Source organism: Staurois parvus, unplaced genomic scaffold (assembly GCF_062004578.1).
Source record: "Staurois parvus isolate SC_StPar_1 unplaced genomic scaffold, SC_StPar_1.0 ptg000282l, whole genome shotgun sequence".
In the NCBI taxonomy this organism is placed as follows: Eukaryota; Metazoa; Chordata; class Amphibia; order Anura; family Ranidae; genus Staurois; species Staurois parvus.
The window spans coordinates 8,719,858-8,747,261 of record NW_028318078.1 but is presented as its reverse complement, the minus strand read 5'-3'; the positions used below and the strand labels follow the sequence as shown (position 1 = coordinate 8,747,261).

Below are 27,404 nucleotides of genomic sequence, written 5' to 3'. Positions count from 1 at the left end.
TCTCCACCATTGATTCCCCCAGTTGTACCCCCCCAGTACATATGATGCATGCATATTCTTAGCCCTCAAGTGCATAACTTTACATTTATCAACATTAAACCTCATTTGCCACATGGTTGCCCAATTACACAGTGCATTGAGGTCGGCTTGTAAGTTGGAGACATCCTGTAAGGACGTTATTCCACTGCAAAGCTTGGTGTCATCTGCAAGTACTGAAACTATAAATTTAATCCCAGACCATATATCGTTTATAAATATATTAAAAAGCAACACTGAACCTTGGGGTACACCACTGACAACCCCAGACCATTCAGAGTATGAATCATTAACCACTACTTTCTGAATATGATCTTTTAGCTAGTTTTCCATCCATTTACATACTGATTTTTCCAAGCCTGTAGACCTTACCTTACACATTAGCCGTGTGTGGGGAACTGTGTCAAAAACACTTTTGCAAAATTCAAGTATACCACGTCCAACGCCATCCCTATGTCCAAGGTTTTGCTCACCTCCTCATAAAAAAGAAATCAGATTTGTTTGACAACTTCTGTCTTTCATGAATCCATGCTGTCTGTTGCTTACAATATTTTTTTCAAGCAAGAACTCATCTATATGGTATTTTATTAAACTCTCCAGTATCTTCCCAACTATAGAAGTTAAACTAACAGGTCTATAATTACTTGGTAAAGATTTTGATCCCTTTTTAATTATAGGCACCACATACGCCAATCCCGTGGTGCTATGCCAGTCACTAAAGAATCCCTAAAAATGAGAAACAATGGCTTTGAAGTGACAGAGCTCATTTCTTTAAGGACCCGTGGGTGTATACCATCCGGTCCAGGTGCTTTATTCATCTTTATTCTGTTTAAATATTTCTGGATCATATGAATTGTGAGCCAATGTGGATTAGCTGGGGCTGTATCAATACCATGCCCATTATGGACAAGAGCTCCCCCATGCTCCTTTGTATACACAGAGCTGAAGAAGGTATTTAATAAATTTGCCTTCTCTTTGTCCACAGTCACCCACTCTAGATTATTTTGTAAAGGGCCTACATGCTTGGACCTGACCTTTTTACTATTAATATATTTGAAGAATTTTTGGAGGTTTGTCCTGCTATCTTTTGCAATCTGGTCGCAACAATAAGGTTGCAAAAGTCTTGAGAGAGCTCTTTGATTTTACTCATTGTAAAGGAAATTTGGAAATTCTGTATAATACTGTTTGATTTTGTATGCTTTGCATATGTATTGCACACTGAACTCATTGTGCCCATGGCACTAATAATATTTTCATTACATGTTTTCATCCTTTCAAATCCTGATTAGAAATGAGCCTACCTATGTAACCCCCCTTGTTACCATAATAGTACAACTGTAATATTAACCTCCCTGGCGGTCTGATTATGTCAATATTTTTGAATGTCAAAGCAGTACATTGTTTTGCATGGACATTTGTTTTATATTGTAGGCCTGTAATTCTTAGGAATAACTCACTTACAATATCTCACAGAAGTGAGTACATCCCTCACATTTTTGTAAATATTTTATTATATCTTTTAATGTAACAACACTGAAAAAATGAAACTTTGCTACAATGTAAAGTAGTGAGTGTACAGCTTGTATAACAGTGTAAATTTGCTGTCCCCTCAAAATAACGCAACACACAGCCATTAATGTCTAAACCGCTGGCAACAAAAATGAGCACAACCCTAAGTGTAAATGTCCAAATTGGGCCCAATTAGCCATTTTCCCTCCCTGATGTCATGTGATTTGTTAGTGTTACAAGGTCTCAGGTGTGAATGGGGAGCAGGTGTGTTAAATTTGGTGTTTTAGCTCTCACTCTCTCATACTGGTCACTGGAAGTTCAAGATAGTACCTCATGCAAATAACTCTCTGAGCATCTGAAAAAAAGAATTGTTCCTCCACATAAAGATGGCCTAGGCTGTAAGAAGAATGCCAAGACCCTGAAACTGAGCTGCTGCACGGTGGCCAAGACCATACAGTGGCTTAAAACAATAGGTTCCACTCAGAACAGGCCTCGCCATGGGCGACCAAAGAAATTGAGTACACATGCTCAGCATCATATCCAGAGGGGTGTACACACTTCTGTGAAACACTGTAAATCTGTCCAAGAGTCAAGTAAACATCCAGGGTATGATAAAGTTTGAACCACGAAATCATAAATTTTAATATAATAAAATTATAAATAATTATAAAAAAAATATAATAATAAATTTTATTCAATAATGTAATCAAACCAAAAAACAACTTTTGACCTAAAAGGGACGCTTTTAGGATGCCATGGACGTTATCAAGCTTCCAGGCAAAAAGAACATTAAAAGTGCCTGATCCCTACTGCAGCAGTTATTATTATATCAAAGAAATATACTAGTGAGTGCATACATAAAAGAAGTAAATATAGAACAATTATTCCAGGTAGCTGCTAGCACTGAAGGGCATAGGTAACAGTCCCGATTGACGTTTAAAAATATCTAAAAGTGCAGCGCTGTGATAAATATAGATATGACATTATATTCAAATAATAAAGTAATCAGTGCACAATATATAAAGTGCTATTCGTGCGATATGTGCAATAGGTGAAATAAATCAATAAATGTTCATATTAATCATTCTGATTTCAATAAATAAATAAAAGGATAATTCAACAGACGTCTTTCTTCAATTCAAGTGCGATATAATCTTGTGACCAAGGTGCAGTAGTGTGTGTTTAAAAGTAATCCACCACTTCCACCACTTCTGATGGGTGTGCACTCACCAGAACTTAGATGTATACAGGCATTGGTTACAATCTGTCACATCTGGGTGCAGGGGTAGTAGGACAGTTTACGGGCTAATCCAGCATCCTCACAGTATCGGTTTGCGCACTAGTGCACAAAGCAAGGTTCATAAAGACATGGATGAGCGAGTTTGGGGTGCAGGAACTTAACTGGCCTGCACCCGACAGAACACCTTCGGGATGAGACAAACTTTCTCGTCCGATATCAGTGCCTGACCTCACAAATGCGCTTCTGGAAGAATGGTCAAACATTCCCATAGACACACTCCTAAACCTTGTGGACAGCCTTCCCAGAAGAGTTGAAGCTGTTATAGCTGCAAAGGGTGGGCAAACTCAATATTGAACCCTACCAACTACAGTTGCAAGAAAAAGTACGTGAACCCCTAACCCGTAAAATGTGCTCTGAACGTCATCTAAGTCACAACAATAGAAGAACACAGTCTGCTGAACATAATACTACACAAACATTAGATGTTGCCATGGTTTAATTGCACATAACAAGTAAACATTCACAGTGCAGGGAGGAAAAAGTAGATGAACCTTTGGACTTAACTGGTTGACCCTCCTTTGGCAGCAATAACCTCAACCAAACCGTTTCCTGTAGTTGCAGATCAGACCTGCACAACGATCTGGAGTAATTTTGGACCACTCTTCACAAAACTGTTTCAGTGTAGCAATATTCTTGGGATGTCTGGTGTGAATTGCTCTCTTAAGGTCATGCCACAGCATTTCAATTGGGTTGAGGTCAGGACTCTGACTGGGCCACTCCAGAAGGCATATTCTGTGCTGTTGCAGCCATTGTTTTGTTGAATTACTTGTATGCTTTGGGTCATTGTCCTGTTGCATCACCCATCCTCAGTTGGCGGACAGATGTTCGTACGTTTTCCTGCAAAATGTCTTGATAAACTCTGGAATTCATTTTCCCATCAATGACAACAATCCGTCCAGGCCCTGAGGCAGCAAAGCAGCCCCAAACCATGATGCTCCCTCCGCCATGTTTTACAGTGGGGATGAGGTTTTGATGTTGGTGTGCTGTGCCTTTTTTTCTCCACACATAGTGTTGTGTGTTCTTCCCAAACAACTCAATCTTGGTTTCATCTGTCCACAGTATATTTTGCCAGTAGTGCTGTGGAACATCCAGGTGCTCTTTTGCAAACTTCAAACGTGCTGCAATATTCTCTTTTTGGACAGCAATGGCTTCCTCCGTGGTGTCCTCCCATGTATCCATTCTTGTTTAATGTTTTCCTTATTGTAGATGTGTCAACACAAATGTTAGCATGTGCCAGAGATTTCTGTCTTTAGCTGACACTCTGGGATTCTTCTTTACCTCATGCAGCATTCTGCGCTGTGCTCTTGCAGTCATTTTTACAGGATGACCATGCCTAGGGAGAGTAACAACAGTGCTAAACTTTCTCCATTTGTAGACAGTCTGTCTTACCGTGGACATATGAACATCAAGGCTTTTGGAGATACTTTTGTAACCCTTTCCAGCTTCATGCAAGTCAACAATTCTTGATCGTAGGTCTTCTGAGAGCTCTTTTCTGCGAGGCATGGTTCACATCAGACAATGCTTCTTGAAACCAGTAAACCCAAAACAGTTGTGTGTTTTTTAAGCGCAGGACAGCTGTCAGCAACACATCCAATATCATCACACTGATTGGAGTCAAGGTTGGCTCACTCCTGGCTCCAATTAGCTCTGGGAGAAATCATTAAGCTCGGGCCTCACATACTTTTTCCTCCCTGCACTGTGAATGTTTACATGTTATGTGCAATTAAACCATGGTAACATCTAATGTTTGTGTAGTATTATGTTCAGCAGACTGTGTTCTTCTATTGTTGTGACTTAGATGACGTTCAGAGCATATTTTATGCCCAATTCATGCAAAACTCCACATAATCCCAAGGGGTTCACATATTTTTTCTTGCAACTGTAAGACAGGGATGCCATTAAAGTTCATATGTGTGTAAAGGCAGGCATCCCAATACTTTTGGCAATATAGCGTATATTTAACTGAGAAAAATAGTGACGTGTTCAATACTTATTTTACCCGCTTTATATCTGAAAATTAATCTATCCTGATGTAATGATGACCTATCTTATTTCTTGAGGCCCAAACACCAGGACTGTACAAAAATCCCCCAAAACGGCCTGAGGTGTGTTCTGGGGGGGACGTCATATGACGTCCACCCAGAACGGTGCGTGTCTCATCCGGCCATCATTTAACTAAAATCTGGATGGGAACCTGTTAGAGTTGGGATCTTCCAGTGCCTGAAGTGGTCTGTGACGCCAGCCAACAGCAGACTTTGGCCACAGGAGAAGTATAAACAAAACAGGTTTGGTTATGATTCTCCTTTAAGTTGATGCTTGCATTGTTATTACTGTAGATGTTGGTGAGAAAAGGGGTTTGTTGCTTTAGAATAAGCTTTTTTTGTAGTCTCAAACTCATTTTAAAGAAATACAAACACTTGAAAACAACTCAGAAGTTTAGTGCAGCAAATTTAAAATGGATGTCTACCTTTACGGCAGCTCATTTTCAAAATTATTCTTTTCCGCAGTATTTCAGTCTGCAACAAAGAAAATAAGATCAATTGTATCAATATATCAATTTGAAATAACATTTGTATTCAAGGAGTATGTGCTGTGTACAGAACAAGTAGTTTTATTTAAATACGGTGCATGGAGAGCAGGAACAGTTGAGTTCAGTATAGTTACCTATAGCAGTTAATCAAACCTCAGCATTCAACATTTTAACAAAAAGTCAGTTCAAATGAATATACCTTTTGAATAGCTGCAAAGGGTGACTGCATTAGTAACCATATACAATATATGTATGTGGACAATATATACATACAGTATACAGTGGGGCAAAAAAGTATTTAGTCAGCCACCAATTATGCAAATTCTCCCACATAAAAAGATGAGAGAGGCCTGTAATTGGCATCATAGGTAGACCTCAACTATGAGAGACAAAATGAGAAAAAAAATCCAGACAATCACATTGGCTGATTTGGAAAGAATTTATTTGCAAATTATGGTGGAAAATAAGTATTTGGTCACCTACAAACAAGCAAGATTTCTGGCTCTCACAGACCTGTACCTTCTTCTTTAAGAGGCTCCTCTGTCCTGCACTCATTACCTGTATTAATGGCACCTGTTTGAACTTGTTATCCATATAAAAGACACCTGTCCACAACCTCAAACAGTCACACTCCAAACTTCACTATGGTGAAGACCAAAGAGCTGTCAAAGGACACCAGAAACAAAAATTGTAGACCTGCACCAGGCTGGGAAGACTGAATCTGCAATAGGCAGCAGCTTGGTGTGAACAAAGCAATAATTAGAAAATGGAAGACATACAAGACCACTGATAATCTCCCTCGATCTGGGGCTCCATGCAAGATCTCACCCCGTGGGATCAAAATGATCACAAGAACGGTGAGCAAAAATCCCAGTACCACACGGGGGGAACCTAGTGAATGACCTGCAGAGAGCTGGGACAAACATAACAAAGGCTACCATCAGTAACACACTACGCCGCCAGGGACTCAGATCCTGCAGTGCCAGACGTGTCCCCCTGCTTAAGCCAGTACATGTCCGGGCCCGTCTGAAGTTTGCTAGAGAGCATTTGGATGATCCAGAAGAGGATTTGGAGAATGTCATATGGTCAGATGAAACCAAAATAGAACTGTTTGGTAGAAACACAACTCGTCGTGTTTGGAGGAGAGAGAATGCCGAGTTGCATCCAAAGAACACCATACCTACTGTGAAGCATGGGGGTGGCAACATCATGCTTTGGGGCTGTTTCTCCGCAAAGGGACCAGGACGACTGATCCATCTACAGGACAGAATGAATGGGGCCATGTATCGTGAGATTGTGAGTACAAACCTCCTTCCATCAGCAAGGCATTGAAGATGAAATGTGGCTGGGTCTTCCAACATGACAATGATCCCAAACATACCACCCGGGCAATGAAGGAGTGGCTTCGTAAGAAGCATTTCAAGGTCCTGGAGTGGCCTAGCCAGTCTCCAGATCTCAGCCCCATAGAAAACCTTTGGAGGGAGTTGAAAGTTCGTGTTGCCCAGCAACAGCCCCAAAACATCACTGCTCTAGAGGAGATCTACATGGAGGAATGGGCCAACATACCAGCAACAGTGTGTGCCAACCTTGTGAAGACTTACAGGAAACGTTTGACCTCTGTCATTGCCAACAAAGGATATATAACAAAGTATTGAGATGAACTTTTGATATTGACCAAATACTTATTTTCCACCATAATTTGCAAATAAATTCTTTCCAAATCAGCCAACGTGATTGTCTGGATTTTCTTTCTCATTTTGTCTCTCATAGTTGAGGTCTACCTATGATGCCAATTACAGGCCTTTCTCATCTTTTTAAGTGGGAGAACTTGCACAATTGGTGGCTGACTAAATACTTTTTGCCCCACTGTATGTGTGTGTTTTCTGAGCATTTTTGCACATTTTGGTATGAAAGTCCTCTAGGAACTTTTGAACACCTGTTGTTTAAATGTACCTGGAATGTAGTTAACTGATTTAACCTGAATGTTCAGTTGGACATTAACATAAAATACATAAGGCACTGTTTATAGAACACACCAGGGTAACAATTCTTATTTTTAAAAAAGTGACAGTTATTATCAGTTATGTCCAGTGAGATTTTAAATGTACAGACACATGGCTGAAAAAAGATCCCTGTCCATGTGTAAAACTTTAAAGTAGCTGTAAACTTCAGATATGAAATCTAAACAAAGCACATATTTCTATAGCATTTACCTGCCTCTTCCCAGATCTCTAAGTTTCATTTCTCTCTGTTATCAGCATGAGACACTCTGACAAGTTTTCCTGACACCAAAAGCTAAAAAGGCAATAGGGAAGGGTCAGCCTCAGTTCTGTTCCTGTGTGCTCAGTGAAGGAGGGGTGTCCCTTCCCTCCAATCGTGTACCGTGTGAAACGATAGCTCTCCTCTTCCCCCTTTATGAGTTTGAATATTTGAGTATTTCTTTTTATTTTATTCGTTTACAACAATGTACAGGACAAATGGATGTAAATAAACAGGTACAACCTATGTAGGAGGATTTGTTTCATCTCTGTGTATCATGTGAGGCTACAGTAGTCACTACACTGGGAATAGGTAAGGGTTTACAACCACTTTAAATCCAAACTAAACTCTGCCTATGCTTACCTCCCCCCTTGTCCATTAGCTCCATCATCAACATCTTCTCCCCCATGTCTTCTGGGTTCAGGATCTCACCCATCGTGACTGGCAGAATGTGGAATGACACAATTCCTATGTATGCATTCCTAACTAATGCAGCCACCATATTTAAATATTGGTAAACAATATATTATTTTGTTTTCATTTTTCAGTTCAATACCACTTTAATTTTTTTCAGAAAAAATTAAAAGTTGAACTAACACCCTCCACCCTCCCCCTTAGTTCACTGATGTACTTACCTCCATGGCTGATGGTGCCCATGCAGCTGGTACCACCTGCCATACAAAGGAATGGCTGTCTGCGCTCATACTCTTGAAAATGTTGTTGTTCCAGTGCATTGGCATTTACCCAGGCATGTGCACTTGGCATATTTCCTGAATATGCCTATCTTGCCACTGTACATCTATGTCTAAATGAATGCCAATGCACTGGAGTATCAGTGTTTACGAAAGCATGGGCACAAACAGCCATCCGCTTGTATGGCAAGCTGTACCCATCACCTGTGGCTTTCCTGTACCCGTAATTTGGACTTAATAAACATCTGTGTGTATGAAGCCTTTATTGCAGAGAAGACATTGTTGGTCTCTTAAGTTATATAAAACTTCCTTACTCATCCTTTTTTTTTTTTTTGCAGACCACAATTCTGCTTTAAAGCAGTTAACATCTGCTTTGAAACTATTACCTGCAAGTAAGCTTACCTGTAGGTAAAATGAATATCTCCTAAATGTGCAACATTAAGGAGATATTCCAGTGAGCAGCAGCCAATGATATCACCCGCGCATGCGCTCTGAAGGAATGGTATACTCATGCCATCCCTTCAAGCTCTGTGCCACGATTGTGACTCCCATGCCTATGCGCAGGAGTGACATCATCCCGGCTTGGCTATTTATATGGCTGGAGCCTGTGAACCCGGAAGGAAGACAGGGTCAAGATGGATGCCTCTGCAGCGGTGACAGTGTGCCGATGGAGGAATTGGTTCTATAGGCAAGTCTTCTATAATGTACTAGTATGCCTTGCATACTAGCACACTATGGCTTAAATCTGCAGGGGTAACCTTTTTTTGTCTATATGTTTAATGGAGCCTAGAATCTTATACAAATCTCATTAAGCAGCTAACCATATACCTATCAGTGTGCCAGACACAAACATAGGTAAATGTGTGGTGAACTGACTTAAGGGTTAGTTCACCTTTACCAAAAAACTGCCTATGCAGGTAAGGGTTGCCTGTAGGTAAAAACAAACTGTGCAGCTTTGGCCAAAGTTAAATAATGTACTTTCCATAGGTGTAGGCCATTTATATATTTCCCGAAGCCTGTCCAAAAAAACTCCTAAAAATAGCATCATCCTGTCCTGCTTTGTTGCTAGGACCCTACTAAAATCCCATTAATTTCAATGGCCACTGTTCACATCTGAGCTTTCTCTCATAGCAAAACACTTGTCACTCCAAAAAGCACACAGGCTACTTTTCAGGCAGAATTGAGCATTTATGTCCCCATAGATTTCAATGGGAATCCCTATAAAGCTTGGTATGAGTGCTTTTTTTAGTCTATGTTAACTGATCACCTCCCCCTAGTGATTTCCATTGGCTAAAGGCTCTCTCCCCCCTGTAATTCTGAGCTTAGCGATGCTGTTATGGGAGAGATTATTGACTGCACATTTGCAGGGGATTGACAGGTTACTCCTTTGATGGTGGCGGTGAGCACCAGTGGGCACAAGTGGCTGGGAGCGTTTTAGCAAATCCTAGCAACAAAGCAGGATGATGCCAGCTTTGGGAGTTTTTTTAGCCAGGCTTCAGGAAGTACATAAATGACCTACACCTATAGCAAGAACTCTATCCAAATTTAGTAAAAGGTACACAATTGTTTTTTACTGGCATCCCTTACCTGCATAGGTAGTTTCTTGGTAAAGGCAAACTAACCTTTTAATATTAGAACGCAGTACAAATAAAGCAGCAGTAAGCCACAGGAAAAAAAAAAAGTCCCCTGCAAGGTAATGTGGCAGCACCCAAATATTGTAGAGTTCCCCTTAAGTTTTAACATTTCTAAAAGCATCTGTTTGCAAGGCAAGGTCTTCAGCTGACTTCCCTCCTCCCTTATTTCCCTGCGGAATAATGTGTTCCAGTCTGTAGCTGGCACCCTTATTTTCAGCTGAAGATAATTTATCTAGCAATGCCATATCCTGCACTGCTTAGAAAGTCTTTTAAATGTACAGAAAGTGAAAGAGGAAATATATGCATTGTGACGGAATTGCTGATATGTATACGCTGTGACATGCTTTTCAAGGCACTTAGCTTTACAGACGTTAGTCTGGCTAGGTCACCAGCTGGTTAATAAAGCTTGTTTTCCTCAAGTTTGTGTCCGGAGTTTTACCTGGAATTCCCAAAGTTGCCATTACAATGTCATACCGTGCAATTACATACTAGTACATTATGTAAAACGTACCTTACAACAAAGCCCTCCAGTGGCACGTTGTCACCGCTGACAGCGCTTCAATCTTCACCCGGTCTGTCTTCCGGGTTCGCAAGCTCCGACCGTCTGACAGGCCGGGCCACGATGATGTCATGTATGGGAGTCCCAAGCCACGGTACTCTGTAGGAACAATGCAGGTACGCCGTTCCTTCAGAGCACATGTGCCTGCTTTAAAAAGAGAGAGAATATCTCCTAAACTGTGCACGTTTCGGAGATCTCATTTTAGCTACAGGTAAGTATTATCATAAGCTTACTTGTAGGTAAAGGTAAAAAAAATGCGTTTTCGACCACTTCCATGCGCATTTCCTGGATATCGCAAAAACAGTGTGTCTGATATGGTGCGATTTGCAAAAGAAGTGCTTTCACTACTGTTTTCGCGTTCCCGTGTGTTTGGCAGTCCATTCACATGTGTGAGCTGTCTAATCCTAGACTCATCCACCTCACCAACCGCTCCACCTCTGCCACCCCCCTCTGCCTATCCCTCCACTGGCTCCCTATTGCCCAATGCATCAAATTCAAACTACTCACTTTGACCTACAAAGCCATTCACAACACTGCCCCTAACTACCTCACCAACCTGATTCCCAGGTACCACCCTACCCGTACTCTTCGCTCTTCACAGGACCTCCTTCTATCTTGATCCCTGGTCTCCTCCTCCCACGCACGACTGCAAGACTTCTCCAGGTCCTCCCCCATCCTCTGGAACTCACTGCCCCAATCCATCAGACTGTCACCTTCCCTCCTCACCTTCAGGCGCTCCCTGAAAACCCATCTCTTCAGGGAAGCCTACCCCACCCTCACCTAACAGCCGTTCTCCTTCATTCCTCCTACCACTCCATCCCCCACAGCCATTTCCTCCTGTACCACTACCCCCTCCCTTCTAGAATGTAAGCTCTAAAGAGCAGGACCCTCTAACCCCTCGTGTACTGTTGTTGTTGCTGTTCTGTTTCATGTATTGTCCCCCCCTCTATTGTACAGCGCTGAGCAAACCCTTTGGCGCTATATAAACTCGATATAATAATCCTGAATGCAGGGGACTTCGTACGCTCCAGCGTGAACCGGCCCAATGGAACAGGCAGTGTTTGGTAGGTAGAGATCTGTGATGAGGAATACTGAGGTAGGCCAGGAGGGAAGTGGCTCAGCAGCTGCTCTGGACCCCGATACCCAGCATGTCCCATGAGAAGAGTGCACACTGGGACACTTCCACTACAAGTGGGAGGTTGTGTTTCTCCTGCAGACACGCAGTGCATGCTCCCTCCATAGAGATGTATAATAACAGAAGGCGCCTATAGCTGCACTGCAGGCACACATATGTACACATATAGATACATACAGCGAACTCACCGCCGCCTCGAAGCCCCGCCTCCCGCACACAACTACATGCAGCCAAACTGCCAACTCAACATCTGTGCAGAGCTACAGCAAGGACACACCCCCTGGACCAATCACATGACTCCGCTACACTCCACATGACCTATTCAATTAGACTTCCTGATGATTTGGCGGACATCTTAGATGTGGGCAGTGTCTTACAATAATGCCTTAAATTACATTGTATTCTTTGCATATGTTTATTTTGTCTTGATGTAGAACAACCTAGCATGACTGTATGTATTTTAGGTGCTCACAAGCATTTGAGCCATGTGCTAAGTTCTAATGTTTGCCCTGAGGAAAGATGGCGATCGAAGACCCCTATCAAACTCTCCGTTATTCCACAGCTAATACTGAGATCGAGGGTGGAATTTCACAAGTTGTTGAGTGTTTCTGACAAGTAAAGCTATACTTGGTGTTTGTTACGGTTTACGAGACAGCTTTGTTCAGTTCACTTTCCATCAGGCACCACCTGGGCACCTATACGGGTCCTTCGTAGGGCTGACGCTGCTTGGTGGTCTAAGAACTTCCGGATTGGGACCCGATTGTGTGACAGAGGCCGGAGCATCTGCAACAATGTTGGACATATTCGCCTCCATTCCCACCCAGATGGTAAGCTGAGCCCTGGTGGGGGAGGGGGTGACTCACCCCAGAATGGGGGATGGATGGATGAAGTACACATACACCTCTGAGTACATGGAGCACTAGAATGCTGTATACTAAAGAGTACACTCAATGACAGACAAGTTGCAAACATAACATATATTTTTTCTAAATTTAGTTTTGGATGAAGTAAGGCAGAGATAAGAAGTTAGTATTTTTGATGGTATCTGTGACCCCATTGGGAAGATCTTCCAACACTTCCTGTCCCTGTGACCCCTTTGGGAAGATCATTCAACCCTTCCTATCCCTATGACCCCCTTGCAAGAAATCGGGGAAGCAGATGTCATGGGGATGCTAAGACGCAGACAGCAATACAGACATCATCAGCCGTCTCTAGATGTTTTACAAGCAGTGAACACGTAGCCTGCAATGTCATGTTATTCATTCTGAAATTTTATTATTACAGGTATTATATAATGCCAACATATTGTCCATCCCTCAAGTAGGGACCCACCTGAACTATTCTGCTAGGAAGCTGTCAAAGCCAACCCTTGCATACAGTGACTGTGTGGTGGGGGATGTCACCACTGCCTCTGATTGGCTGTGATCCCTGGCTCAGGCACATTCGGACTGTCCAAACTCACCTGACCTCATCCCTACTCTCAAGGATCCCACAGTTTAAGGTCCTAGCTCGCAGACTTACATAGACATAACGAGGCCCATATAAACAGGAGACAATCTACCAGCATGTTTTTGGAGCATGGGAAATAAAGCACACAGAGAACATGCAAACTCCATGCAGTAGGTGCCGTGACCAGGATCCAAACTGAAGATCCCAGTGCTGCAAGGCAGACATGCTGACCACTAAGGCAGGCCATAGACGGGCCATTTATCGGCTGAATTGTCGGCCAATAAATGAAAAATTGGTCGTCGCGGTTGCTGCCACCGTCGTGGATTTTCCAGCATGACAGATAAAAGCAAACGAGACGATCCACGAAAAACAGCTGACGGGCGGGCCCCACTAACGGCGTGAATATCGGCCAATTTTTCGTGCGGACGAAAAATCGGCCAAAAAAATGACCTTTCTATGGCCTGCATAAGCCTCTGGTGCACCCCAGCGCACTAATTAGCAGGCAATGAGTACACGGCATTGTGCACATGCAGTATATTGTGGTACAAATATAGGGTCATGCTAGTTTTTCTGTTCGCTAAAGCAGAACTAAAGTCAGATTTAGAAGAATTACGAGCAGGCAGTTTACTGCTGAAAATACTTTCTTTGTTTTGCGATCAACCTACCTGCTTGCTTACAGTCCTACAATGTACTCATGCACAGCTCAGTTTACATTTGGCACACTGCCATTGTGCTAGGATGACTGCCTCCTGCACGTGCATGGACTTCAACGTTGCCCAGAACCGGCCAATGAAGATAACCAAAGGCCAATATCTGGAAGAAGTCAGGGAGAAGATACGGGGGGACCTTGCAGACAACCAGAGTATCTGCAGCTTTAGTTCTGCCTATAGCAGTGTTAAATCCAAAAGCAAAAAATTATTTTATTGCAGCTTACCAATTCTTAGATGTGATAACTGCATTGGTTTTATTTATTTAGGTTTTCTTTCCTTTATTTTCACCTGGTGACCCTGCCAGTAAGTCTGTTGTTTTTCAACAGGACAAGCTCTCCTACAAATGTAGCAGCTTAGGGAGTCGAGACAAACCATTTACCACTGACAGGGGTGCTTACAATGGTCAGCTTTTATTCATGTAAAGCCTTTATACCTAAAGGAAAAAATGCTTGTGTGATCTGGAGTTCGGGTTCAGTTTTAGTGTATCTAAATCTGCTAGTACATTTGACACTCTCTCCTCCCAAACTGACAATGCTGCTGTCGGAACGTGCCCCCTGTGCTCCTTCATCCAGAGTGGAGGCACTTTAATACAGGAGGTGTGTTACTGGCCAGATCACTGGGTGAAAACAGAGAGAAAAAATCCTAAAAAATAAAACTAATGCAACCACTACATCTCAAACTGTAGTATATTTCATTTTTGGGTTTAATACTGCTTTAAGGCTAGGTTCAAATCTGTTCATGTTCGATTGATGTGTTTTTGCAGCACATTTTTCACACATTTCAAATCACGTTTTATACTTTTCTTTTTAAGCTTCATTAATATTTTTTTGTAGGAAGAGGAGACTGGTTATTAAACACAAAACCCTACCAGAAACGCAACAAAACAGGCTTTTTTAATGCATTTTGATTCATTTCCGTTGAAGTCTATGGAACCTGAAATGCACCGTCCTGCTTGTGAAAAAAAGTCCCTGCACCTTTCCAAAAAATGCATTGCTGGAAACTGCATAGATATGAAAGGGACATATAGGAAATCATGTTACATGGATTGTAATGTGTTTCTGTGCTTCAGCAAACGCACACAAAAAACACATAGATGTGAACCTAGCCCTAAAGTGGACATTCAGAGCAAAAACACTTTGCACTGTTATAACCACCTTTCCCATTCTGGCATGCCCCCCTCCCCCACCTCCATTCTCGCCAAGGTGAAATGATGTGGACCTGATCCTGGGATATGCACAACACATCGCAGGAGGCGTTGGATTCCATAAAGCATCTGATAGATGGCAGACACAATGCTGGAGGAGGGAGGTCATCAAGGACCGGATGCCTGAACCTGGAAGATACAGTCCGCTTCCAATGACTTCAGAGAGGATGATGGCAGCACAAAACCTAGCGCGTGGCCTAGGATTGGCAGATCACAGCAGATCAACACTGGATTCACTAGTCATGTGAGTATGCATCTAGCCCAGCAAAGAAGATAAGAGGGGGGGATTAACCACTTGCCAGCCATTCTACAGCCGAAAGACGGCTACAGCGTTGTCCAGTTCTGGAAGGGCGTCATATGAAGTCCTCCCAGAACGCGTCCTTTCCTCCAGCGGCATGCACCCAGTGCTTTCCGTGATCGCTGTGTCCTATGGACACAGCTGATCACATGATGAGGTAAAAGGCCAATCACAGCAGGTCACAATGTAAATACAGTTGCTGGTTATCGGCTGCACTGTCCTCACGCTGTCACAGCAGGAGGAAAGCACTGCCGATAACCGGCAAATGACACAGAGGACATCTGCACTGATCATCAGGGCACTGATGATCAGTGCCCAGTTGTGCTGCCCATCAGTGCCATCAGTCAGCTCCTCCAATCAGCGCGCGTCATTGCTGCATATCAGTGCAGCCTATCCGTGCATATCAGTGCTGCCTATCTGTGCCTATCACTGTCAATCAGTGCTGCCTATCAGTGGAGTCTCATCAACGCACATCAGTGATGAAGAAAAATTACCTGTTTTGCTAAATTTTATAATGGAAACAAACAAAAACTTTGTTTTATAGTGCAAAAAATAAAAAACACCCAGTGGCGATTAAATACCACCAAAAGAAAGCTCTATTTTTGTGAAAACAAATTGATAAAAATTTCATATGGGTACAATGTTGCATGACCACGCAATTGCCATTCAAAGTGTGACAGCATTTAAAGCTGAAAATTGGCCTGGGCACAAAGGGGGTAAAAGTCCCCGGTAGGCAAGGGGTTAAAAACAATATACATTCCTCTTTAATATTGTACTGTTACTATTCACTGAGAAGCAGGATCTGGGGTTACATACAGCTGAATGACTCAGAGGAGAGAAATACGCCTAGCAAAAGCAATGCAGGCAACAAGTGCAGTAATAGGCACCGTTCATATCTAACGATGCGGGTGCATCATGTTTTTGGTGTGTTTTTTTGTTGTTTCTTTACAGGACATATAGGGCATCGGGAAGCCCATTCAGTTGCATGGGCTTGCCTTCGCTTCAAAAATGCGCCAAAGAAGCTCTTGTACCTTTTTATTTTTTTTTTTGGGAGTAACTTTGACACTTTTTTTATTGGGTGTTTTGGATTATTTTTCGGTTATTTTGTCATGTGACAAAACATCCGTTACTTTTACCTGTTTTCATGTGATTTTAGTGAGATCCGGAATCATGAGCAGAGTCCACGATTCTGCATCACTCAGATGTGAACAAGGACATAGTGCTGGGCTTTCTGATTAGGCAGCCCAGCACGTATTGGACATAGAAGCATGAAGAGGGATTTTACTTAAAGTGTTACTAAACCCACAACAGGAAAATCAGTCTCTATATGCAGTAAATCATGATTGTTATTACTCACTGTGAAACCTAAGGAGTTAATCCTCCACATTGTGTGTAAGAGTTGTTTGGTCCTGTCTTCTCTGATCCTCCCCTTCCACAGTCCCCAAGCCCTAGGAAGCAATGTGCATATGCTCAGTTTGGTGTATATTGCTAGAGAGGTTTTTTTTCTTGGAGGGTGCATGTGATCAGCATAGGGCCAATCAGCACTGTCCAGACAGAGGGTCAGGGGTTATGCAGCCTCATAGGACAGACAGAGGAGAATGAAAACTCCTCCTACAAGCTTTAACCAGTGATCGGCTGAACACTGATAGAAGTCACAAGACTACTCTAACTGCTGATCAGAAAAGGTATTTAGCAGTTTACATTTACTACAATGATTGTATTTCCATGTTCTGTGGGAGACCAGATATAGTGAATGCAGGGTCCTGGGTTTAGTAACACTTTAACTGAACAAGCTGAAGATAGAAGCTGATTGGTTGCCATGCTCGGCTACTCCAGATTCAGTCGGCTCCAGTTTTGATAAATATTGGTAAAATACAGAATTTATACAAATGACAAAAATAAATAAATTTTAGCGTTTTTTTTTTTAACCAAAAAAAATATTTTTTGGCTTATAAAAACGTCCAAAAACGCCGGTTTGATGCGTTAGAGCGTTTTTACAGTTAAAAAAACTCCTCTAGAAACCCACTAGTTCTGGGGTTTTTTTCCAGCTAAAAAACGCCCCTGCCAAAAACATTGATTACAGTCTGTGCATGGACACATAGGATAACATGCTGGGGAGTTTACTGGCTGTAGAAAAAATGCTAAAGGCCAAAAACATCTGCTGTAAAAACGTCCAGTGTGCATGAGGACTTACAAACTATGTACCTAAAATTGACCAAAAAATAATCTAGGTTCCTTTTAAGCGGGACCTTTTTAGGATGGATTTGTTACATTATTACTTTTTATGTGTTTGTTGACACAATTTTGCAACCTTTTATCTGTGTCAGGAGATCTGCACTGGCCTTCCAAGCTTAGGGGTACTTAGGTTGAAAATCATTTTGTAATCATTTTAGATAATCAATCGGATATAATGGAGATATCTCCATAGTGATATCCATAAGTGCTTTCTAGGCTGTAATGGGGCATTACCCAACTTCCAGCATCAGGCAGGAGGAGGTGTATTTCAAGTGTATCATCCTTCTTTCTTAAAACTATCAGATTTCTCCTTCTGTCCAACATACAGTAATATGTTATATCTGTACAGAATGTAATCCTAACAGCCAGTTACTTCTTTACACTTACAATCTTGATTATTTTAATTAGGGAATCTTTTTATTTTTGAAAAGGTTACTTTTTTGCCATTTTGTTTTTCACAATCTATATGGCAGACTCAGTGGCTACATTATAGGTACACCAACTAGTACTGGTTAGGCCCCATTACCCTTAGAACAGGGTGTGTTCTTTGTAGTCATTAAAGTGGACTTAAATTTAAAAAGTGAATATCTGATATGATATAGGGAACATCTAGAAATGTAAATTGTGCCTAGACAGTACTCTGGAATTCCTCCTTAAAAATGGCAGTGCACTTTCTGGTATATGAGGGTGCCTAGGCACTCCTGTGCCTACAGCCTCATAGATGTATATTGACAGTTTGAGAAGTCAGGGACTGCTGCCTCTGCCTGCTGGTCTTAGGGGATTTATTGAGGTCACTACTGTGCTGCTCACCATTCTCCTTGCTGGAGGCTCTGACCCAAGGAAGCAAAGCTCTGCCTCTACCACACACACTGGTTCATTAACTGTTTACCCTCCGCTGTATAGCAGATATACAGCTATACGGCGGCACGGGTGCGCAAAATCACGTATATAAACATGATTTTGAATTTCCAGGTAGGGGACACGGGCGCCCTACCCACGCTGCCATTCGCAGCCACGGATGTCAATCACCAGCCAGTGGTTAACCGCAGGCGTCCGGTGATTACCGACAATCACCAACGGGGAGGAAGACTGTTTTGTTTACAAAAATTCTTCCTCCGTCAGCTCGGGCACACTGCTCGGGATGGCTGTGCACAGCACAGCCATCCTGATCAGTGTACTTATAGTGAAGCACACCCCCCCACCCCTTAGTAAAACACTCCCTACACACAGTTAACCCATTGATCGCCCTTCACATTAACCCATACCTGCCCAGTGTCATTAGTACAGTGTCAGTGCTGTTTTTTAGCACTGATCACTGTATTGGTGTCACTGGGGATGTCAGTGACACCAAGTTAGTTCCCCCCCCAGTGTCAGAATGCCCGCCACAGTTCCGCGAAAAGTCACTGATCGCCGCCATTACTAGTAGGGGAAAAAAATCCCAGTATCTATAACGCCATTTGTACACACTATAAGGCTACGTTCACACTAGCCTTGTGTGCAGGCGGCAGAGAGGCGTTTGGGAAGCGTTTTTACCGCTTCCCAAACGCCTCTGCCAATTCTGCACATTACAGCACATGGTGCTGTTCTAACGGGAGCGTTTGCGTCCGCAAACGCCGGACCAACGCTTGCCAAACGCTATAGGGGCGTTTGGCAAGCGTTGGTAAAACAGCCTAGTGTGAACGAGCCCTTACTTTCACGTAAACCAATTAACTTACACATATTTGGAATTTTTTTTTTTATAGCAAGGACATTTTGCAGAATACATTTTTGGCCTAAATTTGCAAACATTAGATTTTTTTAAATCATCTTCAATGTCCCCAAAAATCCAGATAAGTTGTGTATTACCTCCAATATAAATAGGTATATACTTTACCAAACAATAAGTATATACTTTACAAATAAAATTATGTGCAAAAAGAGATTCAAACCGTGAGCAACACGTAAATCGTGAAATCACTCCGTGTAATATATATATATATATATATATATATATATGAGCATTCTGTATACACTCACAAAATAAAATTGTGAACACTTGTAAATAGCTGAAATGAATACAATTACCCTCAATAGAGTAATCGCAAGCCTTTTTAGAGTACACCCTGGACTCTCCCTCCAGTATATCACAGATAGGGTTCCAATCCTTAGGCAAACATCTCCTTACATTTCCATCATCCTTGTAATGACAGGCTTGCATGTTATGGCTGCAGTTTGTAGTGTCATGGCTGATCAGTTCCCCTATGCCTATGTATTCATTCACCTGGCCTTATGTTGGGGTAATTGCTCTGCAGAGCAGTTACCCCAACAATAAGCCAGGTGAATGATAGCCCATGATTACAAGGAAAATACATGTTAAGTTCCTGAAGATATTTTTTTATCCTCCAGACCATTTCACCATTTCTGTTACCCATCTCTGGACTTGTTCTATCTCATCAATATCATTTTGTAAGTGAGGTCTCCGGAACTGGACACCGTATTCTAAATGAGGTCTAATTAAAGATATACAGTGAAGGAAATAAGTATTTCATCCCCTGCTGATTTTGAAGGTTTGCCCACTCGCAAATAAATGATCAGTCTAAAAATCAATGGCAGGTGTATTGTAACACTGAGAGACAGAATAGCAACAAAAAATTCAAAAGAAATGCATGTCTAACAAATTATGCACTGATTTGCATGTTCATGAGGTCAATAAGTATTTGATCCCCTATCATTCAGCAGGATTTCTGGCTACCAGGTGTCTTTCATACAGGTAACAAGCTGAGATTAGAAGCAGTCTCTTAACGGGAGTGCTGCTAATCTCATTTTGTTACCTGTATAAAAGACACCTGTCCACAGGAGCAATCAAACAATCAGATTCCAAACTCTCCACTATGGCAAAGACCTAAGAGCTGTCCAAGGGTGTCGGGGACAAGATTGTAGAACTACACAAGGCTGGACTGGGCTACCAAACTATCGCCAAGCAGCTTGGTGAGAAGGTGACAACAGCTGGTGCAATCATTTGCAAATGGAAGAAACACAAAACAACTGCCAGTCTCCCTAGGTCTGGTGCACCATGCAAGATTCTTTTTCCCTAGGTGCATTATTTTACATTTAGAAACACTGAACTGCAATTTCCACTTCTTTGACCAATCTTCCAGCAATGCCAAATCATGTTCCATGTTACAGACACCTCCCGGGATATCACCCCTCTTGCACACCTTTCAGAACTAATATCAAGGTGTTTTGCTTGTGGACAGGTTGAATGAAGGTTTTGACACATATATCTATGTTTGACATTTATACATTTTATTTTTTGTAGGACTACAAAGGCCAAAAACTTGCGGAGCAGATCTTCCAAGGAGTAATTCTCTTTTCAGCAGTAAGTAAATATCTTCCTACTATAAAATGTGTGTGCATTTGAAGCACAACATCACTCTTTCAGACAACATTTGACTATTTTTAATTGTTATACTGCTAGCATTAGTACATACTATAGACAGAAAAGTATATCATATTTTCTTGTTTTAATTTTTTTTTTTATTTCTTAAGTTACGTCCTGGTTTCCATGCCTAGGTAAATGATGTCATACATCCCAGGAGTCTTCAGGATGGGAGGAGGGGTTTTCTCAGCTAAGCACACCCTCCTGTTTGCATGCCTGAGTTATAGGTAGATGAATTCCAGGAAGTAAATGCTATATTAATCATCTGCCCATGACCAGTAATGCTAGGGGGCTGTTTTTCAAAGTGATTTCTCAGCAAAATAAAGTATGGATGGATGGAGGAGTTTGCTTTGAACATTAAAAATGAATTAAATAGTGTTTTTAGTTTGTGGAGCTGAGATACTGTGTAGTTCCACTTTAATTTGTCTGCAGACACTTTCAGAAACTAAATATACTGGTTGATCTGTTTACATCAAACGTCTGGCTCTTATAGTCTTAGTGGGGTATAGACTTTAATTTGTTACTTTTTAAATGGACACATCAAAATCTGGAAAAATGTTATTTAAATATAATGCATACATTGTATGAAGGTTGCTTTATTATAATGTTTTATAAAAAAAAAAAGAACAACTGTTATCCTCAGGAAACACTAGGATACGATATGAGACAACTGAAGTGTGACCAGAAAAAAGAGGAATATTTTCCTTTGCAAGCTAAACTACCATTGAGCCACTGACATTATGTGAGAATTCAGCTCTATATTTTGCAATAGAGAACCACTTATGTATTTAAACCAAAAACAAAAAACTATACAATTCTGCAATTGTTAGTATAGGTTTAGCAATCCCAAATAGTTCAGACAATGGGAACATGTGGTGTAGGATAAATCCTGCAGCTCACTTAAAGTGTTACTAAACCCAGAACAGTAAAATCTGTCTGTATATGCAGTAAAGCATGCCTGTTATATTCACGGTGGAACTTAAGGGGTTAATCCTCTGCATTGTGTAAAAAGGATGTTTGATCATGTCTTCTCTGATCCTCCCCTTCTTCCACGTTCCTCATTTCATCTCCTGATAGAACACACCCTCGGGGACACTCTGCACATGCTCAGTTTGGTGTCTACTGCTAGAGTTTTTTTCTTTTTTTTGGGAGAGTGCATGTGATCAGCACTGTCCAGACAGAGGATCAGGGGTTATGCAATCTCATAGGGCAGTTAGAGGAGAATGAAAACTCCTCCTACAAGCTTTAACCGGTGCTCAGCTGGATACTGATAGAAGTCACAAGACTGCTCTAACTGCTGATGAGAAAAGGTATTTAGCACTTTATATTTGCTTAAATAATTGCTTTTTCATGTTCTGTGTACTGTGGGAGACTAGATATAGTGAATGCAGGGTCCTGGGTTTAGTAACACTTTAAATATCACCATTGGATCCCAAACTTTTGTATGCCCCACACCCTTAGGAAATATTTGAATAATGTTCGCTTCCTCTACAAAAGTAAAATCAGATTTGAGTATGTATATCTATTTTCTAATTTGTGAACCATAAACAATTGAGCATTTACATTCTAATTTAATCAGGAAAAAAAATTGTAAAAGGCAAAATCAATCCTACTTGTGAACATAAAATGCAACGGGGTTGATTTACTAAAGGCAATTAGACTGTGCACTATGCAAGGGCATTTGCTCCAGAGGTTAGTAAATGAAGGGAAGCTCTGCTGACTTCCATCATCCAAGTATATGCAAGCAGTTATTTCTTTCCTTGCATGTGACTAGGTATTCTGGGTATTCAAAGTGAGGCTTCTTATTTTCTAAGCTCTGGAGCAAATGCCCTTGAAGAGTATAACTGCACAGTCTATTTGCCTTTAACCTCCTCGGCGGTATGATTCTTTCCGATTTTTTTGTGCTGAAAGCGGTACCATTTTTTTGCATGGAAATATGTCGTTTTTTATTGTAGGCTGTAATTTTTAGGAATAACTCACTGAAATCTGTACGAACAAGAGTCTAGTAAACATTCCGGTGATGATAAAACTTGAAACACGAAATCATAAATTATAATTTTATAAATAATCATAAAAAATAATAATAAATTCAATAATATCAAACCAAAAACACTGAAATTTGAAATACAGAGGCAAATTCGCACATCGCTGAGCAAAGTCGCAAAATCATTTTCAGTGTCTGATGACGAATTTCCCCACGAATCATCACTCAATTCTGCAAGTGGTTCTGATTTACTATCCCTGTTCTAAAACCGCTTTTGATGTAAAGGGATGCTTTTTGGATGCCATAGACTTTTCTAAAGAACAGTCAAAATGCAGGCAGGGCACAGGACAAAGCAGTAGGGACCAAATATATGTGAAATGCATTGAAACAGCAATGACAGCAAAAATGAAATTTTTTTTAAAATTTCTAATTTCCCGCTGGTTCCGGCGCCCGTACGTTCCGACGTCAAGGGACCGGAACACGGAAGCCGGAGGAGATGGCCGGGGACGCTGCAGGGAACACATCGTGGGAGCGAAGGACAAGGTAAGTGCTGCAGGGACCCCCTGAGCAACGCCGCATGGTAAGCCCGAGTGTAGCTTGGGGTTACCGCTCTTGGTATTGAAATTTTACCCCGAGCTACACTCGGGAAAACCGCTAAGGAGGTTACTAAAATAACCCCGTGGATGTGTTTGCTCCTGTTTCTCACTTATAATTTAGTCAAAATATGGAATTTTGCTTGCTAACTGCGATCTGCAGGTCTACCTCCTGGATTAAGACCATTCCTAGATGCAATATAGAACTGAATTCAGATTCACACAAGTATGTTGTTGCAAATGAAATGAAAGGACATGGGTTGATTTACTAAAACTGGAAAGTGCAGAATCTGGTGCAGCTCTGCGTGGTAGCCAATCAGTGTCTAACTCCAGCTTGTTCGGTTAAGCTTTGACAAAATAACCTGGAATCTGATTGGTTTCTATGCAGAGCTGCACCCAAATTTTGCACTCTCCAGTTTTAGCAAATCAACCCCACAGTGTTTTGCCCACCAAGTCTTGGGAACATACCCAGGGCTGTGTAACGAAGGTCCTCCAAACCTGGCTTTCAAATTGCATTTCAAAAGCTTGATTTGTCCACAAATTAATAGGATCTTCTTCAGCTCTTCCTCTTCTGACATTTTCTCCAAATTGTATGAATATGAATTCATGATCCATTTTTCTGAAATCTTCACGTCTTCAGCAGCAACAAAACCATAAAATTTTACGAGTGAAACAACATACAATGATTGTGTTTGTGCTTCAAAATATAAGTAACTAATTGTTAGAGTATTGCTTTTGAAAGCATAGGTATAGCTAAAATAGGACAGAACAATCAGCACAAGGCACATAACTTGCAGTTGGATGGGTAGGATGGGTCCCTTGTGCTAATTCCTTTTCTGTTTGTAGAAATCTTCTTCCATCCCCCCCCCCCTCACACTTCCATTATCCTCTGGTGCAGCAGGGATTAATACAACTCATTACTCTTCACTAAGGGACACAAGTCACTCTTTGTTGCACCCACTGGCAGTATAATCCACAAAAAGAGCTCAGGTAAAATCGCAGCCTGAGCCCAGGATGCATGCCCACCATTGCCCTGTGAAAACGGGTTCATTAGGCAGCCAGTATTCACAAGAAGTGGGCTCAGGCCTATTGCTTGCATTTAAAAAAAACACATTTGATGGTGTGTTCATTAATATACTGTAGAGCTGCATTTGCCTGGGTCTTTTTCTTTTTTTTTTATATATATATTTGCCTGGTGTACAGCTTAGCAGTACTTCTGTGCTTTGCCCATGTAAGGCAAAGTTGTACTACAGACCTTCGCAGACAGTGGTGATGTTCAGGAGGGATTGGGGAAGAGGCTAGAGCTTGGAAATTAGGAAGATTATCTTTATCTATTAATTATATTAACTTTCTACAGATTAGAGATGGGTTTAAAGTACTGTCATTTTTTTTTTTTTTTAATTCTCTTTATTGACTTTCATGAGTGGAGAATACAAAACAATGCCTATTGGGCATACCCAGGCTTGATCAAGTCACAAAACAGTACAAAGAAGAAGAAAAAAAAAAAACAATGAACAAAGTAAGGTTAACAACAATAAACGACAACCGCACCTGATGATATCACAGGACTTAATTATGGCAGAAAATAATTCCCACGGAAAGAAGACTGTTGGGGATCCCACACCGAGCAAAGTAACCTATGACAAGAGATACAAATCCATACCGCAATCCTGATCAGAGCTGGAAGGGACCAATTCTCAAGAATCAGTCCAAATATGCCACACCTTAGTAAATTTAGCAGGGCACTCCCTAGATTCATAAGTGTATTTATATAGTGGGAGGACCGTATTAACCAAATGTTTCCAGAAGCTGGATGTGCGGGTATGAGGGGACTTACACTTTAAGAGTATCGCTTTACGAGCATAAAAAAAGCAAGAAACCAATCAAGGTTCTCATGGCGCGAGAGATAGCCAAGGCCCGAACCAAATCCAACAGACAGACCTCAATAGACAGTGGTATGAAAATAGTAGTTATAGAGGATATAGTGTCAACTACATCTGCCCAGAACCTCTGGATAACAGGGCAGCTCCAGAAGATGTGCAAAAATGGTGCTGGATCCTCAGAACAACGCCAACATCTAGAAGGGTGAGCTGGAAACATCCGGTGTAGCCTCTAGGGAGTATAATATATTCTGGGAAGAATTTTGAACTGAATTAATCGGTCCCGAGTAGAAACCAATTGCTGCACAGGATGCTCCCATATATCCTCCCAATCCTCGGAGTCCAAAATAGGCACCTCTGTGTGCCAAAGTACTGTCATTTTTAATTGTTGCCTGTGTCCCCTTGGGGAGATTTTCCCATATTTCCTGTCAAGTGACTGAAACAGGAAGTGTACTTTTCTGCAGTTTAGTAGTTGGTAAAGAAAAGGGGCCTTAAAGGATAAGTTCACCTTTAGGAACATGTTACATGTTCCATCTGTTTTTAGGGTGGAATATGTGACATGTTCCCATAGCTGCAGCCGTGCCCGCTGCCCCCTCCCTCTGACAGCTAATACGGGGAGAATTCTTCCCGTACTATCTGTCAGATTTGAAAACAGTGCGGCCATGTGAGGCTCCACCCACACGGCCGCGTCATTCATTCTGTGAATCAATGAACTGCAAGTCCTGTCAGCCTTAGCGGCTGTGGGTTTGTAGTTTTCAATGATCTACCACGGCACTATGGAGCATCGTAGTTCTTTGAAGCTTCCTGTCAGAATATCTGCTTGCTTGTACATCCCGTAACGCAAGCAGATATTCTGACAGGTCTGCAGGAGACCTGCATGGCATCAGCGATCTACTGATCGCTGGTGCAATGCTTTACAGGCTCCTTTGGACAAAAATAATAAATGCACATTTTTTTACGTGCAAAAAAAATGTGCATTTATTATTTTTGTCCAAGAGGTGAACTTATCCTTTAGGAAAAAATACGTGAGGGTGTCACTACAGACCCAATTCTAAGAAGACCGTTTTTCTCCTGATTTGCTTGTTGAAGGTCAGCAACTACTAGTTTTCAAGCTATTAGGTCAGCTTGGCACAGAGCTGTAGCAATTTCAGTTGCAAGCAGTGGCAGAATGTGTTTCTTTTATCCGCTTTCCTTTAAATGATAGCTATGAAGGTAATGATTGACAGGACTGACTTAATTAGCAATGATGTTTCTTTCAGGTTGTCGGCTTCATCTATGGCTTTGTGATTGAACAGTTTGGCTGGACAGTATACATAGTGATTGCTGGCTTTGCTGTGTCTTGCTTGGTATGTTTATTTTTATCTTTTACTCTTTATTTTACTATCCAAAGCTGTCTTTTTTTTTTTTTTTTTTTTTGAAGGGTAGTAAGATTTTTAAATGAAGTGACAGATGATCTTAATATTCACTTTAAATTGCAGTTAACACTTCCTCCTTGGCCAATGTATCGTCGCCATCCACTAAAATGGCTTCCCGTCCAGGACAGTGCTACAGATGACAAGAAACAGCAAGACAAAAAATCCAAAAAGCACAAGTAACTTCTATGCTTAAGGGCCCAACCACCAAGTCACATGACCATCAGTGAAAAATGGACTTGAACTGATATTCTTTCTGCTAAGCAGAAAATTGTACTGATAGAGATTGTTATGGTATTGTATAAACGTCCAATAAAATGGCCACGCTATTGTTTATGATTTGTCTCACTTCTTTTTTGCTATGTTATGCTTTTTTTAATGTTTTTCTTGGGTGAATTAAAACCGTACAACAGACAGAAAAAATAAATTGAATGCACTTATTTATTCTTTAAATGTATTTTCATGTGATTGGTTTACCTGTTAAATATCCTGACAAAAATATGATGTTTTGGATTACATAGATAGCTTTAGTAATTAACTGTATGCAGTCACCAGGTGGATACTTGT

The 27,404-nt window shown here is 41.4% G+C and overlaps 2 protein-coding genes across 5 annotated transcripts in view; one reads left to right on the top strand and one right to left on the bottom strand.

The window, feature by feature from the left end:
- GLT8D1 (glycosyltransferase 8 domain containing 1) overlaps positions 1-11,946 on the bottom strand; it is a 43,743-nt gene extending 31,797 nt beyond the window's left edge. Inside the window, exons 1-3 of one of the 4 annotated variants that reach the window (XM_089681909.1) lie at positions 11,843-11,940; positions 10,472-10,666; positions 5,313-5,361 (exon numbers count right to left, since the gene is read on the bottom strand). In XM_089681909.1, the coding sequence (XP_089538035.1) occupies positions 5,313-5,328 (16 nt within the window). In that variant the 5' untranslated portion in view covers positions 5,329-5,361; positions 10,472-10,666; positions 11,843-11,940. Of the gene's footprint in view, positions 1-5,312; positions 5,362-10,471; positions 10,667-11,831 lie in introns of all 4 variants that reach the window. The other 3 variants (XM_089681910.1, XM_089681911.1, XM_089681912.1) reach the window with 3 other exon arrangements.
- A 339-nt stretch (positions 11,947-12,285) lies between these two features.
- Positions 12,286-27,173, top strand: SPCS1 (signal peptidase complex subunit 1). The gene is made up of 4 exons (XM_089681907.1): positions 12,286-12,481; positions 20,849-20,908; positions 26,685-26,771; positions 26,904-27,173. The coding sequence occupies exons 1-4, from the start codon at positions 12,446-12,448 to the stop codon at positions 27,018-27,020; spliced, it is 300 nt and encodes a 99-aa protein (XP_089538033.1). The 5' UTR covers positions 12,286-12,445; the 3' UTR covers positions 27,021-27,173.
- The last annotated feature ends 231 nt before the right edge of the window (positions 27,174-27,404 follow it).

Bases quoted from the DNA above. Each gene is read 5' to 3' on its own strand.
- SPCS1 (XM_089681907.1), top strand. From the start codon at position 12,446: ATGTTGGACATATTCGCCTCCATTCCCACCCAGATG. The intron at 12,482-20,848 runs GTAAGCTGAGCC...TATTTTTTGTAG, and splicing joins CCTCCATTCCCACCCAGATG to GACTACAAAGGCCAAAAACT. The intron at 20,909-26,684 runs GTAAGTAAATAT...TGTTTCTTTCAG, and splicing joins GAGTAATTCTCTTTTCAGCA to GTTGTCGGCTTCATCTATGG.